We start from the raw sequence: 13766 nt of genomic DNA on the forward strand, positions 1-13766 counted from the left end.
AATGTGAGAAAATAGTGAAAAAATGGCCATTATAATTTCCCCCCCAAAAAAACAAGGTGAACTATTAAATTGCTTGTTGTGTCTAGACATTTTCAAATGCAAAAGAGATTTAGTTTATTCTCAAAAATAACAGATAGAAGCGTCAAATCATCACATCTGAGAGGATAAAATGAAAACATTGAAGGCATTTTTGCTTAAAATTTGCAGACAAACTCCCACACACTGTCTTACTCGCATAAGACGTTAATTTACCATGAACAGACCTCCATCAGGCGGTTTGCAGTTTGTCTGCAAATTGTGTCCTACTTGTCCCTCTCCTATGCTCCTAGTTTGAAACAGATGTGCAAAGTATTTATCTGTTTCTTAAAAATTTAAAAACAGATTCAATTTTTGTTGATTTACTACTACTGAATAACAAAATGCTAGTTTAAACATGTATTATTTGATTTGAAAATAGAAGATTAGGAGGCACACAATCCTGAAATATTAAACTCTTCTAGTGACATCATTTCTGATTAGTTTAAGATTTAGAGATACATATAAAGACGTGACTGAGGAAAACTTGAGTGAAATGCCTTTAATGTAATGCCAGTTAGTATTTCAAACATCTCTAATTGACAATTTATGTGGAAGGTGAAAATGAGTGTCAGTGAACGGGGGAAACATGCGCCGCGGCACTCTGAACCACAATGTCAAGTGAAGAGACACCCATGCTTTAAAGTGATAGTTCAGATTTTTTGAAGTGGGATTGTATGATTAACTTTTCCAAAGTCAGTGTATAACCTACAATACATGGCGGTCAGCACAGTCTAAATTTGGAGATGCAGAAGCTCAGCAATATACTGCTGTGGATTGGGGCCAAAGCAAAATACATTATAGCCACCTAAAAAAAAAAAATCAACATTAGTTTAAGTGCACACTGCATTTAGAGTGTTTTTACCACTTTTCCTTGGTTTCAGACAGCGAAACCCAACAGGGAACTGAAAACCTTATCTGTGCTCTCTTCAATGCCAGACACTATTAACAAAAAAAAGTCATACCTTACAGAGCACTACTTAAGCTGCCTCGATAATTACTTTGCGTTATTGTGTGACTTTGAGGAATTTGAACTAACCCTTTCAAAGAGCAAAATCACAAACTAGCCGAAAAAGGCAGCGATCGACCAACAACTTCTGTGTTCTGCAAGGTAAAATTATTGTTTTTGTTAATGGAGTCGAGAGCATTGATTACGATTTCAGTTTCAAGTTGAGAGGGGCTGTCTGAAAGCAACATAAAGCAGTTAGTTGACATTGCTTAGCTTCTGTGATAGTACTTCTGCATGTTTCTCCAAACTGGGGCTGTGCTGTCGCCATCTACTGTATCTGATACACTGACTGTGGATAAGTACCTCATCCAACCCCACTTCAAAAATTCAAAACTATCCCTTTAAGTGGTATCATATGATGAAATAAATGAGCCTGGTTCAAAACTGATTCACTCAAAGATAATTAATTAATTCTGCTAAAACACTGACAACGTGGAGGTCGGTTTTTCTAGATTATAACTGCAAAGATCATGATCCTAACAACACAACCATGAGCCCTGAACCACATGCAGTCAAGTGGGAACGAAAAATCCCAAGAAATGTCAGTGGAGCAAAACCAAAACAATGAGAAACTCTTGTACAGTATTGTAACCATGCTAATAATGTGCGGACAGTCGATAGCCATCGACTCATGCGAGTGACTGACGCGGGGAAAATCACCTCGTTTACCAATTCCAGCTCATCCTCTGTCTGCAAAGGGTGGTAACAGAGAGAGTTACAACTCTGATTCATACTTGTAACTAAAAGTAAAGAGAGCAACTGAAAAAATACACAAATAATGGCAGACTACTTTAAAGGACCAGTGTATAAGATTTAGGGGGATATATTGGCAGGAAATGAAATAAAATATAATGAGTTTGTTTGCTTTAGTGTATAATCACCTGAAAATAGGAATCATTTTGTTCTCCTTACCTTAGAATGAGCTATTTATGTCAACATAGGGAGCGAGTCCCAGGTTTATGAAGATCAACGTGTTGCACTGTGATGTTTCTACAGTAGCCCAGAACGATCAAGCCTATATTCCAGATTCGGCCATTGACGTTTTCATCAGCTTTTTATCAGCCACCATGATAAGAAGCTGCAGCTGCAATGAGCAGCTCTGGAATAACACTCTTTGTTACGTGAAAGTGCTTTATTCAGTGATCCTGGTGGTTTAAATCATCACATCCATTTGTTTTGGAGTGGAAGCAAAAAAAGGTAAAAACCTCCTGGACAGTTGAATCTTAATTTATCAGAGAATTAAGGTGACTTCAAATTAGCATGTGTTGGACTAGCCGCTTGCAGCAAAATGCCAAAGTCCATTGGAAGTACATGGATTTTTAAAATGAAACTGCTTTATTTGGGTTTTTGATCCGTTTAAGGTCTGTTTAGTTGCAAAGGAAAGGAGGAGACCCCGAAGAAAAATTCGGCTCACTGTAAAAACCTAAACGTCTGGATCAGAAAAAGATAAGCACACGCTAACTTAGAGCATGTGTTTGAGTAGCAGCCCGTCCCCAAGATGCCAAACCACATCTAGTATTAACAGACTTTTGTATATATATGTGTATAGCTGTTTCAATCTCCTGCTTTGTTTGTACTAGAGTGGAAAGGACCTCTGTGGATAATTCGGCCCTCATTAAAAAACATAATGAAAACTGAAGAAATTCTAACCGGAAGAAGTTTAAACTGGTTACAATCTACAATTCACCTCTATATGCCAACAAATCCCTCTAAATTTTACACATTTCACCTTTAAATTACCTATAATATATAAATGAACGTATGCTAATTGTTACAGCAAAGGTGTGGGACCAGATATCACAGGAGGGGCCATCACTCTGCCTCCAGCCATCAGAGGACAGCGCAAATCTAACCAAAAGGTCAATATAGTAGCTGCTCTGAAGCCTGATCATATCACAAGATCTTCCTCTGCAGTTTTCTATTGTCAATGAAAAACTTTAAAGCCAAAATGGACAACAAGCCCTTAAATCTGCAATAACTGTAACAGAGTGCAGTACTTTAATACATTTTTAATCTAGTTTGAAAACATGCCTAAAGGACAATCAGGTCTCTGAGCGAGGAGACACTGAGGGTGGTCAGCTTTGATACTGAGCGTCTGGTTGGAAATGTCTTGTATTAATGAACTGTCTGTTTTTTGTTAGCAGTAATTGCTTCTGGTGTGCTCCCCGTTGGGAATTTAGTATTGTTCTTCTGTTGTTTGTTTCGGGTTAGATGTTATTTCTTGTCTTGTTTTTAGTTTTTTGTGTATGTTTGTGTGTCTGACAAAGTGTAAAATTTTGATTTACCACAATATTTTTTTTTTCTCTACTATTTGCATTACTAGTGGCCTCGGGCAGATGAAACGACTATATATGAAAATTAGCTTTTAACTTATCAATACATACATTGCACAATGCCCATGCTAAATAAATAATTGAATAAATGAAATAAAATAAATCGTACAAGAGCTGTAAGCACAACACCAACATATTTTTTCTTATCAAGCTGATTTGCTGGCATCTTAATACAGCTAGCAAAAACAGAGCAACATTCGCATTCAGGTTTCTGGTTGTAAGCCCAGAATCTGCTTTCCTTTAAGCTCTCTTTTTTTTTTTTTGTCTTGGCCAACTCTGGAGGGAGTAATCAGGCTTTTTAGCTTCTAAGTGCCCTTCTATGTTTTTAGATGCTAGCTGCCAACTGTGTCTGTCAGCTGTTTGGGGCTGGGCAGGTAGAATTCAGCGTTTAAGTCATTTCTAACGTCCTTTTAATTCAACATCCTGAATCGGCTGAAAAAAAAGCTTACGAGGGCTGACTAGTGCCAACAGTGCTGGTCACCCTGTAAATACTATAGCAATAAAAGCTCATCAAAAGCCCGACAGCCGTCAACTTGGTGAGTCAGAGCCCTTAGTTGTTTGGGGTTTGTGGTCTTGTCTTGCATTCTCTCTATTACGGCTTTATTGTATTACAATATGTATACCTTTTATATAACTTGTATTTCTTTAAGCTGTATTGAGGCTGATGCTTTCCCCTCTGCCTCGACTGAAAGACATTTGTTGTAGTTAAAAATGCTATATAAATAAAACAGACTTGATCTCACTTACAGGGAGTTTATAGGAGCTGTCTGCTGAAAAAATGACCCTGCCAAGTGCTGTTAGACTGAATCAAAACAGTAAAATTGTGGGCCGTAAAACCAAAATGTATACTATAGATATATTGCAGGTTTAAAGAGTTCATAAAAATGCAAATCTGTTGTGGGCAAGTCCATCTGTAGAGGAAGATTGTTTGATATGATCAAAAAGCTCCTGAGCCTGAAGTTATAGCTATAAGTTAACATGGGTGCATGTTTAGTTAAAAGGTTATGAGAAATCTCATCAGTATGTCAGTGGGAGTCGGCTGATTCATCCGAGACTTCACTAACTTTGCCAGAGTAAATAATGAGATGTTGAAGAAGAGCACAAGACTTACTGGTCTTTACTAAAAACACAAAAATTATGGCAAACAGCCTTAAACAGTTTGAACTGTTTTTATTCCATACAAACAATATGATTTGTAATAAAACTATGAATATATTAATTCCCGATGTTTTGCATTGTTTTCCATCTCATTCATTGGCTAGTGAAGGCGTGCATTTCTGAGAAAATTAAAATAATTTCTATCCCCTCGTGTTCTTCAACAAATCTTCTGGGTTTCAGGTGTCTTGGTTTTGTTATTGTTTGTAAGATCCTTACTCTTTTTCTAATCTTAAGTGTAAACTGAGGTATAACGTGCCGTTTTTCGGGTTCGAATGTTAACTAAAGGGACCCAGACGACACAAGTTCGGCTTGGTTAAGCTCACCATCTGCATGAGGCTCTTTCCGCCCTGTGAGGTGATGACTCGGAGGTCTGGCTTGCGGCTGTTGACCATCTGGGGGCTCGGAGGTGGGGGTGGAGACTTGGCCGGAACTACTTTCCCCAGACTGTTGCCGTTGGAAACGGTGAGGAGGCCTGGGGAGGCCCTGGCACTGGTGTATCCATTAGCTGCATGGAGAAAGGGGTGCACATGGTCAGAAATCAATAGGAAAATCAAACAGGTGAAAGCAGACGGCGGGGTACAGACACTGTGTGCTCGCAAAAGTTGTGTCAAAATAATCCTCAGCAGCTTTTCTTTCAAAACTCTTTTTCTATTCTAAGACGCTCTTATTTAAAGGCATGTTAAAGTCGACAAAGTAAAGTTGTTTGTAAAAGCAAATGTCACCTCATCTTGAGTAAACATCTGATCTCATCAAAGATTATTTTTGTGTTGATGATTATTGGACATGATGTGGAAAAAAAAAATCCTCACACTGAAATCTCTGTCTTTGATATTCAAATAATAGATATGATTTTGGAGCCAAAAGACTTCAAAAAGGTGTTCATTTTTCATTGAATATCAGATCTCATGCAAACATTTAAAATACAGAACCACGAAAAATGAATGGGCTATAACGTGCCATATTGTTAAACAAAAGAGCTACAAAGCTGCTGGGAATCCTGTGCATGTTTGTGGATGTTACTGGTGGCATCCGCTGATGCCTCAAACCACAGAGGGTGCAGAGGAGGAAAGAAAAAACCTTGGAAAGGATCTGAGATAAATACTGTAATACACACCAGATACCAGAGGAGCTCTAAGCTATAAAAAAGAAGAAATAGCTGAATAATAAGCCAAACAGAAGTAGAATAGAGTACTCACGGACTGGGCTTGGGCATCCTCCGTTTGAATTATTCAGGTCGCCTCCAAGAAGGGCACCTATTGAAAAGGGATGAAAAGGATAAAGAGGATGTAAATTACGAGCCAAAATGGCACTATAGGCTTTCACATTTTCAGAAATATAGTAAATTGTTATACAAACTTATTTTTAACATTACCTCTTTCTGACAAAATCAGAAAAAAGCAACGATGTATTTGAACTTGTGCTAGCATACATGCTGTAGCTCTTAAAAGATACAATATAAAACAATACAATCAAAATGCTGTTTTTCAAAGGTCAACAATAAGCTTTCGACTGCAACAAATTCTGAATATTTTATGACAAACCATCAAAGTAAACCCATAATAATTTAAATTTTAGACTATAGTGCACAACCCACCTATACTCCAGCCCAATATACACATCGGCATTTTAACTGCTATATATATTTTTAACCCTATGCAATTTCCATCTTTAATATTTCCTTTTCTTGTTCTTATTGTTATTCTTCTGATTCCAATCATTAGTCTTTACTGTGTATTAGCCTTTTTAAATCCTAAAAACACTGCATCACTTCATGGGTTTTGGGCAAATGGGATAGCTTACACCATTGCAAAACAGCTATGTGTAAATGCATCTAAGATGCATCCAGGAGGTAAAGCTGATAAAACTTTTGTCGACCTTGAAGTTCATTGATGCAATTCATTCATGTGTTTATGTTAGGTTTTGGCTAAGGTATGGATCTTTAATAATGCAACAATGCATTACTATTTGGGAAAATCCTGCATAGTATATCTTTAATATGTGGTTGATACAGTCACAAACTAATAATTTGAAGGTTATACAAAAGTGGGACATTTCTCAAAGTTGGAGGAGGAGAATAGCAAATGTCACACACTGCAGATTAGTCCAGCGCAGAGGAATGTGAACCACTCCCTGAAGAACTAATCAGCTCTTTACAGAAGGAATTACATGCAATATCCACTGCAAGTCTATGAAAGAATAACAACTGATAACAGCAGATATGACATCATGTTATCCTTGAGACCAAGCAGAAGTAGAAAAACAGCGAAATTGAGGCTGGAGGCCAAAACAACTAAGTATTCCTTGTTTTTCTTCATGTCAGCATTATCTCGCACTAAAAAGACGAGGCTGGTAGATGGTTTAGAGTCTTTTTCTTCTGGTGTTTATAAGTCTACTGATGACTTCAGTCTCACTTGCTCACCTGCACTGGCTGGTCGCTGTGGCAACCCGGGAGACACCGTATTTCTCTGAAGAGCTGGTTGCTGTGGTGACAGGAGGTGGGTATCCGTGAGCGACGATGATGTGACATAGGAGGTAGTTACCAGTGCGTTGCCAGGGTTACTGAACTGCAGTGTGCTTTGATTTGACGCCTGGACTGTGACTGGCATGGAGAACGTCTGGGGCGGAGCTGTCGACTGCTGCGAAGTGGGAGGAGAAAATTTTACTTTTAGTTCTCATAGTGCAACAACTGTCGACCGCTAAATCTCTGCTTTTCAAGCGGCACATCTGCACAAGTATACAGTGTCTTTGGGAAGGTCAAAGTGTCTTAAAAAGCTAATATCATCCAAGATGATGTGGCTGTTGTGCTCTAACTACAGGTAAGCAACACAGATTTCAGAATTTATTTTACTGTTCTAGCTCAGTCAAAGGGACAATTAAGCCTATTCCCATTACTTTATTTCTCAAAATTCATAATGTATAAACATGAAGAATCAAGTGACAATTCACAGTGTTTTCTACAGAGTTAGAATCTAAGTGCGCCAGTAGCTAACGATGGGGGTGTCAGCAAACTTTCCCGTTTTTTCAATCTTGTGTTTGTGTCTCCCTTTTTTAAATCATTCAGTGCTCCCTCTCTAAATTTAGAAGTTTTGGCCGGTCTGTGAATGAATGGAGCTGATAAGATTACAATGATGGATGAGAGGAGCAGCTGCAGCATGAATGCAAACTTTAAGACCCAGCATAATTCAAGATTAAGTTTCTCTTTGCCGGGCATTCTACTGCTCCATCTGTGCCCAGAGTACACTCTATGCTCCGAGAGTGTGGTGCAATGCAGAACCGAACGGTATATATATTCCAATAGCGCTGCTAATGAGCTGTCCAGCTTAAAAAATATTAAATCAATTCATGGAGGCAGATGTACAAATATATGTGTAGGAAACCCTGATTCGTGTTGAAATTAAAATAAATACGTTCTCTGTATTTATTTAGTTAGAGGGGGTTCTTAACATTAAGCGCAGATGAATCAATAGAACTGGGTCAGATTGATTTAAAGAGAGATAAAGGTCATGATCACCAGTGTACAGCAGTAAAAAATAAAGCTGCAGCAGTATTGAGGTTTTCACATAAGACCTACAAAAGCCATTCATGAAGAGCCAGAAAGTCTAACTATCTGTGCCATCTCAATGGAAAAATAGCTGTCGCTGAGGCTGAAACAAATGCTTTGATATGTCAAGACTTAGGATTTGGGGGAAAATCTGATTCCTAGCTGTGTTACAACATCGATTTAAAAATGCAAAAACAAAAAAAAAATCAAATTTTTATAAATTTGATGTTGACGGAACAAAAAGGCAGAACTTAACATTGATGGCTGTGCAGCAACAGAACTGTCTACAATGCTGCATCACATGAGTCTGAAAAAAGGCAGCATTTGCAAGGAAGTTTTAATTTATTGTCTTAATAATTACATTTGCGAGACCAACGTTAAGTACATTGTCAATACTTTCTACATCATCATAAAGAGACTAACTTCAGCAGCATGGAGGGTTGATCAGCAGTAATGTTGACAAATGAGACCAGCTGACCAATACACACTGCAGCATTAGACAGTTCTGTTGTGAAGGAAATCACGCTGTGCTCAGTCTGTTTCACCTCAAAATCCCTGCAACTGCTCAGCGTCTTAGAGCTAACAGAGAGAGAGGCTGCTCTCCACTGCTAGAGACTGTAAAACAACACACAGGAGCACTCTGCCTCCCCCTCATGTTATTGTTCTTATTCAGACAGGAGACTGTAAAGGGCTTTCAAATTATTTCATTCAGTAATAATTGCAGTTCAATTTTTACAATAAAAAGGTTACGGATCATTTATCTTAATTGCCAGTTATGTTTCATACTGTATTTTAGTGAAATAAGGACACCAGTGAATGGTTTGGTACACAGAGGGTATACTGAAGCAAAACACTAAAGACTGTGCCCCCCTTTATTATTTATTTAATCGAGCATTAGAATCAAAACGGATCGTGGGAATCTCAAAGATTTCCATCACTATCAGAAATGTTGGTGAAGCTGGAATGACTTTGAAACCTGGATCGACATCAGTTTACTTATGCTGCATTTAGAAGCCTTTCACAAATTATCTGACCCTTTGAGATCTGAGCAAATTAGTTTGATTTCTTTTAAACTCATGGGGGCAAAAAACAATAACCAGATTGGCAAGAAATGCACCACAAACTGCAAGAAATTACCTAAATATTAGTTTTATTAGAAAAAAGTGAAGATGTCCAAAACTGTATTTAAAAATATAATAACTTTATATTTTAAAATTATATTACAGAATATAGAATAAAATAGAATATATAAAATAAATACTTTTTAAATATATTTTTGTATTTGCTTATTTTCAGGTAGTTTTCTTATAACTATTTTTACTATTTTTTTCTGCAAATTTTTGGGTCAAGTCTTTTAAGCTGCTTGTTGCCTTCTCCCCATGTTTTTGAAAGAAATCCTGTCAAAAGACCTATTGACTTAGGTTTTAAATGCTTAAAACATATTCTAGTCTCCTTAGCTGCTTGAAATTTGCATTAGGAACTAAAGCTGGCCACTGTTCTTGTTGTTATACGATGATCTAAAGTTGCTGGTTTTCTGCAAAGGACCCAGTGAAAGACGCAAGTGTGAAACAACCAGTTAGAGGAACTTCACACCAGTAGCTGTTTCCTGTGGGCACTCAAACCAAACCATAGAAATAACAAATGTTTGACCAACAAGTCTACAGTCATGAGAGAAGCTGCTACTAGTTACTTATGTGAAGGTTAGATGACCTACTCCATAGCGTTTGAAGAGAACATCCAGGTCCTCCGTGGTCTTGCGGTACTTATCGTCATTTAGCGGACTCTGGTCGATGGAGTCTTCACCATCCGGCTCTGGACTGTCACAACCGTTGAAGCCTTTCTTTCTCAAAGTCTGTGATAGTAAAAAAGAAATTAGAGCGCGGTGTAAAATCAGTCCATGTAGCTGTTTGAAACTAGGGATGTGCGATTAAGTTTTTTTGTTGCCCAATCCCTGTCTGAGTCCTTTAATCTTGGTCATATTGAGTCTGATCCGATAGTAATATCTACCTAATTGTTGATTAAATGTGTTTGATTCACTGAAATAACAGGGAAAAAAATCTGGAAAAAAGCTACTCAGTTCAATTTAATTTAATTTTATCTATAAAGCCCTTTATCACAAATCACAATGTGCTTCAAAGGGCTTTATAGCAGAGGACATCCCTCTGTCCTTAGATGAGACCATCTTGATGACGTGAGCTCAAATTTCTGTGTCCGTCTTTATCAGTCTGGACTTTCTGCGCTAGCTCATACGTTAGAAGAGTAAACACAGTGATATGTGAAATTAAATCAGTTATAGAGTCGATAACAATTAAACAAGAACCATTTTGGGTTGTTTTTTTTGCTGTTTTTCTGACTGGATTCAGAAAAAGGCTCTGTTGGTGTTGAAGAAAATATTCCCCGCTACAAATACACTTTGTATTGTTGTTTCGCCAATGACTGCTCTAACGGAGAAGCACATACAGAGGCTGCAAAGCTGGGTATCATGGCCGTGCATATAACAACGCTTTGGACAGACAACAAAGATGCTGCCAGCTGGTATTCGGCGGTCCAGAATCAGCTGGTCACTGAGTGTGAAATGAGGAAATATGCTGGGAAAACCTCTTGGAGATTGTTGTTGATAAGGAACATGTTACATACAAAGGGTAAATATAAACACAATGTATTTTTTAGATCGTTACTGTCATAACTGAAAATGTATTTGTGTAGTAGAGGAGCAGATGCAAGTGCTGATGTCAGGACTGGCTGAAGTAGTCTGTCTGTAAAAGAGAGTACTCCGGCCGACTGAAAGTGTTTGGGGCGGCAGAGAGTCCAGACTGATAGAGACAGTGAAACAGAATATTGAGCTCACATAATTAGGATGGTCTTACAGAGCTAAAAACACAATAAAGTACAGTGAAGAAAGGTTGGACATTTATTGGCTTCATTTTAGCTGATAACAATCCTTTAATCCTTTGATACTGCATATTTGTATATTGTACAGTGTTCTTCGTATACTTCATTTAATATTTTCATTTTTATTTATCTCTGGATATATCTTTTTTATCTTTTATCTATTATTTTCTTACACTGAATTTTTTATCACATTTTACACCTTGTGTTTGATTCTCAAAAAAGCATTCAGTGTGGAAGTAAAGGAGGAACTTCAGTGGAACTTGATTATAACTATGCATATAATGAGAAACGTCTTGACTTGAACTACCTTTATAATATGCCTAGACTGGCCCCAAGACTGTTTCTATAGATTAACTGGGAACATCTAGTTGAAGCTTTGTGATGTCTTGCATTTCTCTAAAACTTGATTCTCTTTCAACTTCTTGCCACAGACCACTGGGTTGTTTTTTTAGCATCACCTGCAGCCCCCATCACTGTAGCCTAGACCCACTACGGACACTCAAATGATTGGGAGGATGCCATTTTTAGCTACAGCATCTGATTTGGCATGAATGCTAACTACGTTTACTTTTATATACGCTCATTAAAACTTGATTTACTGGCTTCCACTTTTAAGAGGAAGTTGTTATGGTCCATAAATACTAATGGACATCTTATCTTTATTTAGGGGCAAAGTTTCCCTTGAATAACAAAAGTAGCAACACAGAAACATCTGTTAAGATGACGTAAAACTCAAACAATGGTACATGTCAATCAACGTGATGGATTTACCTCAATGATGTCTGCATTGGTCCGGCTCTCGTGAGGCTCGTTGTACTCTGTGTATTTGAGCAGGACCTTGTCCATGTCAGTACTGGCATACTGAAACAGCTTGTTCGCGTGATTGAAGATGATCAGAGCAATCTCGCAGTCACACAACACACTCAGCTCGTACGCTTTCTTCATCAAGCCAAACTTTCGCTTTGTGAATGTCACCTGAGAGAAAAGGAGGTTGAGGAGAGGGAAAAACAAAAAGGTATGTGAGTATTCACCCTTTATTAAAAATTCACTCATGGTCAGAAACTCAGGTATACAACTTAATTTTTTTAGTAATGCTTCCTCTGATCACGATTCTCTTTTTTCCAGTCTTTTCAGGTCTCTCTTTCTCTTAGTGTTAACACTTTGTTACAGAGATAAATATTATTATAAAAAGATCCTCAGTGATTCACACACAAAGACGTCTAGACTCGCAAATCAAAATGAAATTCACAATGCAGGAGAAGAAGCTGATGACCTGTGAATAATCTTTCAGTTGCCTGGTAATGAAGAAAATACATGCAGTCACATTACTTCGAGACACATTAACAATAACATATCCAACAAAAAGTGCTTTCTGATGCTCTTTGACTGTCAGAACAATCACTGAAACACAGCAGAGTCCATTTTCAGCATCAATAATGAAGCATCCTTGTTTTTGTGAACCTTTTATGACTCATAACTATCAGCACAACAATGAAATTATAGCGGAAGACGCTGGCTTTTAAGTGGTAACCAGTCTCTGATTGTTTTTTTTGAATCATGCTCCATCAATAGGTTTTGGTGCAAATACAACCAGTTAATTGCACTCAAAGGAAAAACTCTGAATGTTGACATTAGCTCATTATGGGGTGCACTGTAGCTCACCTGGTAGAGCAGGCGCCATGTCCTTGCCACAGCGGCCGCAGTTTGATTACAAACTTGGCTCTTGCTGCATGTCATCCCCTCTCTCTCCTACTTTTTACTTTAAAACTGTGCTGTCCAATAAAGCTGAAAAGCCGCAAAAATAATATTAAAAATATAACTAACCCTTTAACCATATTTCAGTGACACTGTGGACTTTGCTGTGTGTAACTTCTTTTAAATGTCTTACGTTGCAACAATTTAACTGATCGTTTAAAGTGGAGCATGTCGAGTATTTACACTACAAGCGGTTTCAAGATCTGTTTGAAGAGTTTACAGTCAGAGCTGTGAGGAGGTGGTTCACAGAAAGAAAAAAAAAAACAGTGATAACCGGGGAAAAAACAGCCAAATTAACATTTTTGTACAACTACTCATCTGACCCAGCCGAGAAAACAAAGACACTGGTCAGGGAGGAAACCAAAAGCCACTCTGGAGGAGCTGCTGTAATTGTAGATTTATCTAAAGAATAACAATCCGTGCAGCGTTTTACGAATCTGGGCTGCACGGCAGACAGGCCAAAAGAAAGAAAAAGACACATAACAGTATGCTTGTGGAGGACTGAGAGCATGAGGCAAAATATTCTGTGGTGTGATGAAGCCATAATTTCAGCAGTCATACAAAGCACTTTGTTTGGCAGAACACAAACTCATCTCAACACCATCCAACACCACCCCTGCTGTGAAGTGGGGTGGCAGCCTCATGCAGTGAAGAGTTGTGAGGAGAAAAAAGAAACAACCAGCGGAGCTGAAAAAGGCAAATTCTTGAGGGCATCCTACTGTAGAGTATTTGAGACTTTCCACTGCAGAATATTTGTGTATTTGAATGGTACAACGACACAAGCATAAAGCCCAAACTACAATAGAGCTGCTTCAGAATGAGAAAAAAAATCTCTTATAAACCGTGTGAATGACTTCCAAACAGCTGAGTTCCCGCAAAGTATAAATCTGCCCAGGCTGGTTGTGAAAGATAACAAAAACCTCAGTACACAGTTAGACTCCAGTAAACTGCTCACATTACTCATGAATGAGATGAACATGAAGACCATTTTTTTCTTAATAAT

At 38.1% G+C, this 13766-nt stretch overlaps 1 protein-coding gene across 3 annotated transcripts in view; it reads right to left on the reverse strand.

Annotated features, from left to right (window-relative positions):
• LOC121958192 (myocyte-specific enhancer factor 2D homolog) overlaps positions 1–13766 on the reverse strand; it is a 41621-nt gene that overhangs the window by 14146 nt on the left and 13709 nt on the right. For all 3 annotated transcript variants that reach the window (XM_042507065.1, XM_042507064.1, XM_042507063.1), the window contains exons 3-7: positions 11780–11983; positions 9831–9968; positions 6995–7211; positions 5772–5828; positions 4899–5080 (exon numbers count right to left, since the gene is read on the reverse strand). In XM_042507065.1, coding sequence (XP_042362999.1) covers positions 4899–5080; positions 5772–5828; positions 6995–7211; positions 9831–9968; positions 11780–11983 — 798 coding nt within the window. The remainder of the gene's footprint in view (positions 1–4898; positions 5081–5771; positions 5829–6994; positions 7212–9830; positions 9969–11779; positions 11984–13766) is intronic.

This window comes from Plectropomus leopardus, chromosome 18, assembly GCF_008729295.1.
Source record: "Plectropomus leopardus isolate mb chromosome 18, YSFRI_Pleo_2.0, whole genome shotgun sequence".
Lineage (NCBI taxonomy): Eukaryota > Metazoa > Chordata > Actinopteri > Perciformes > Serranidae > Plectropomus > Plectropomus leopardus.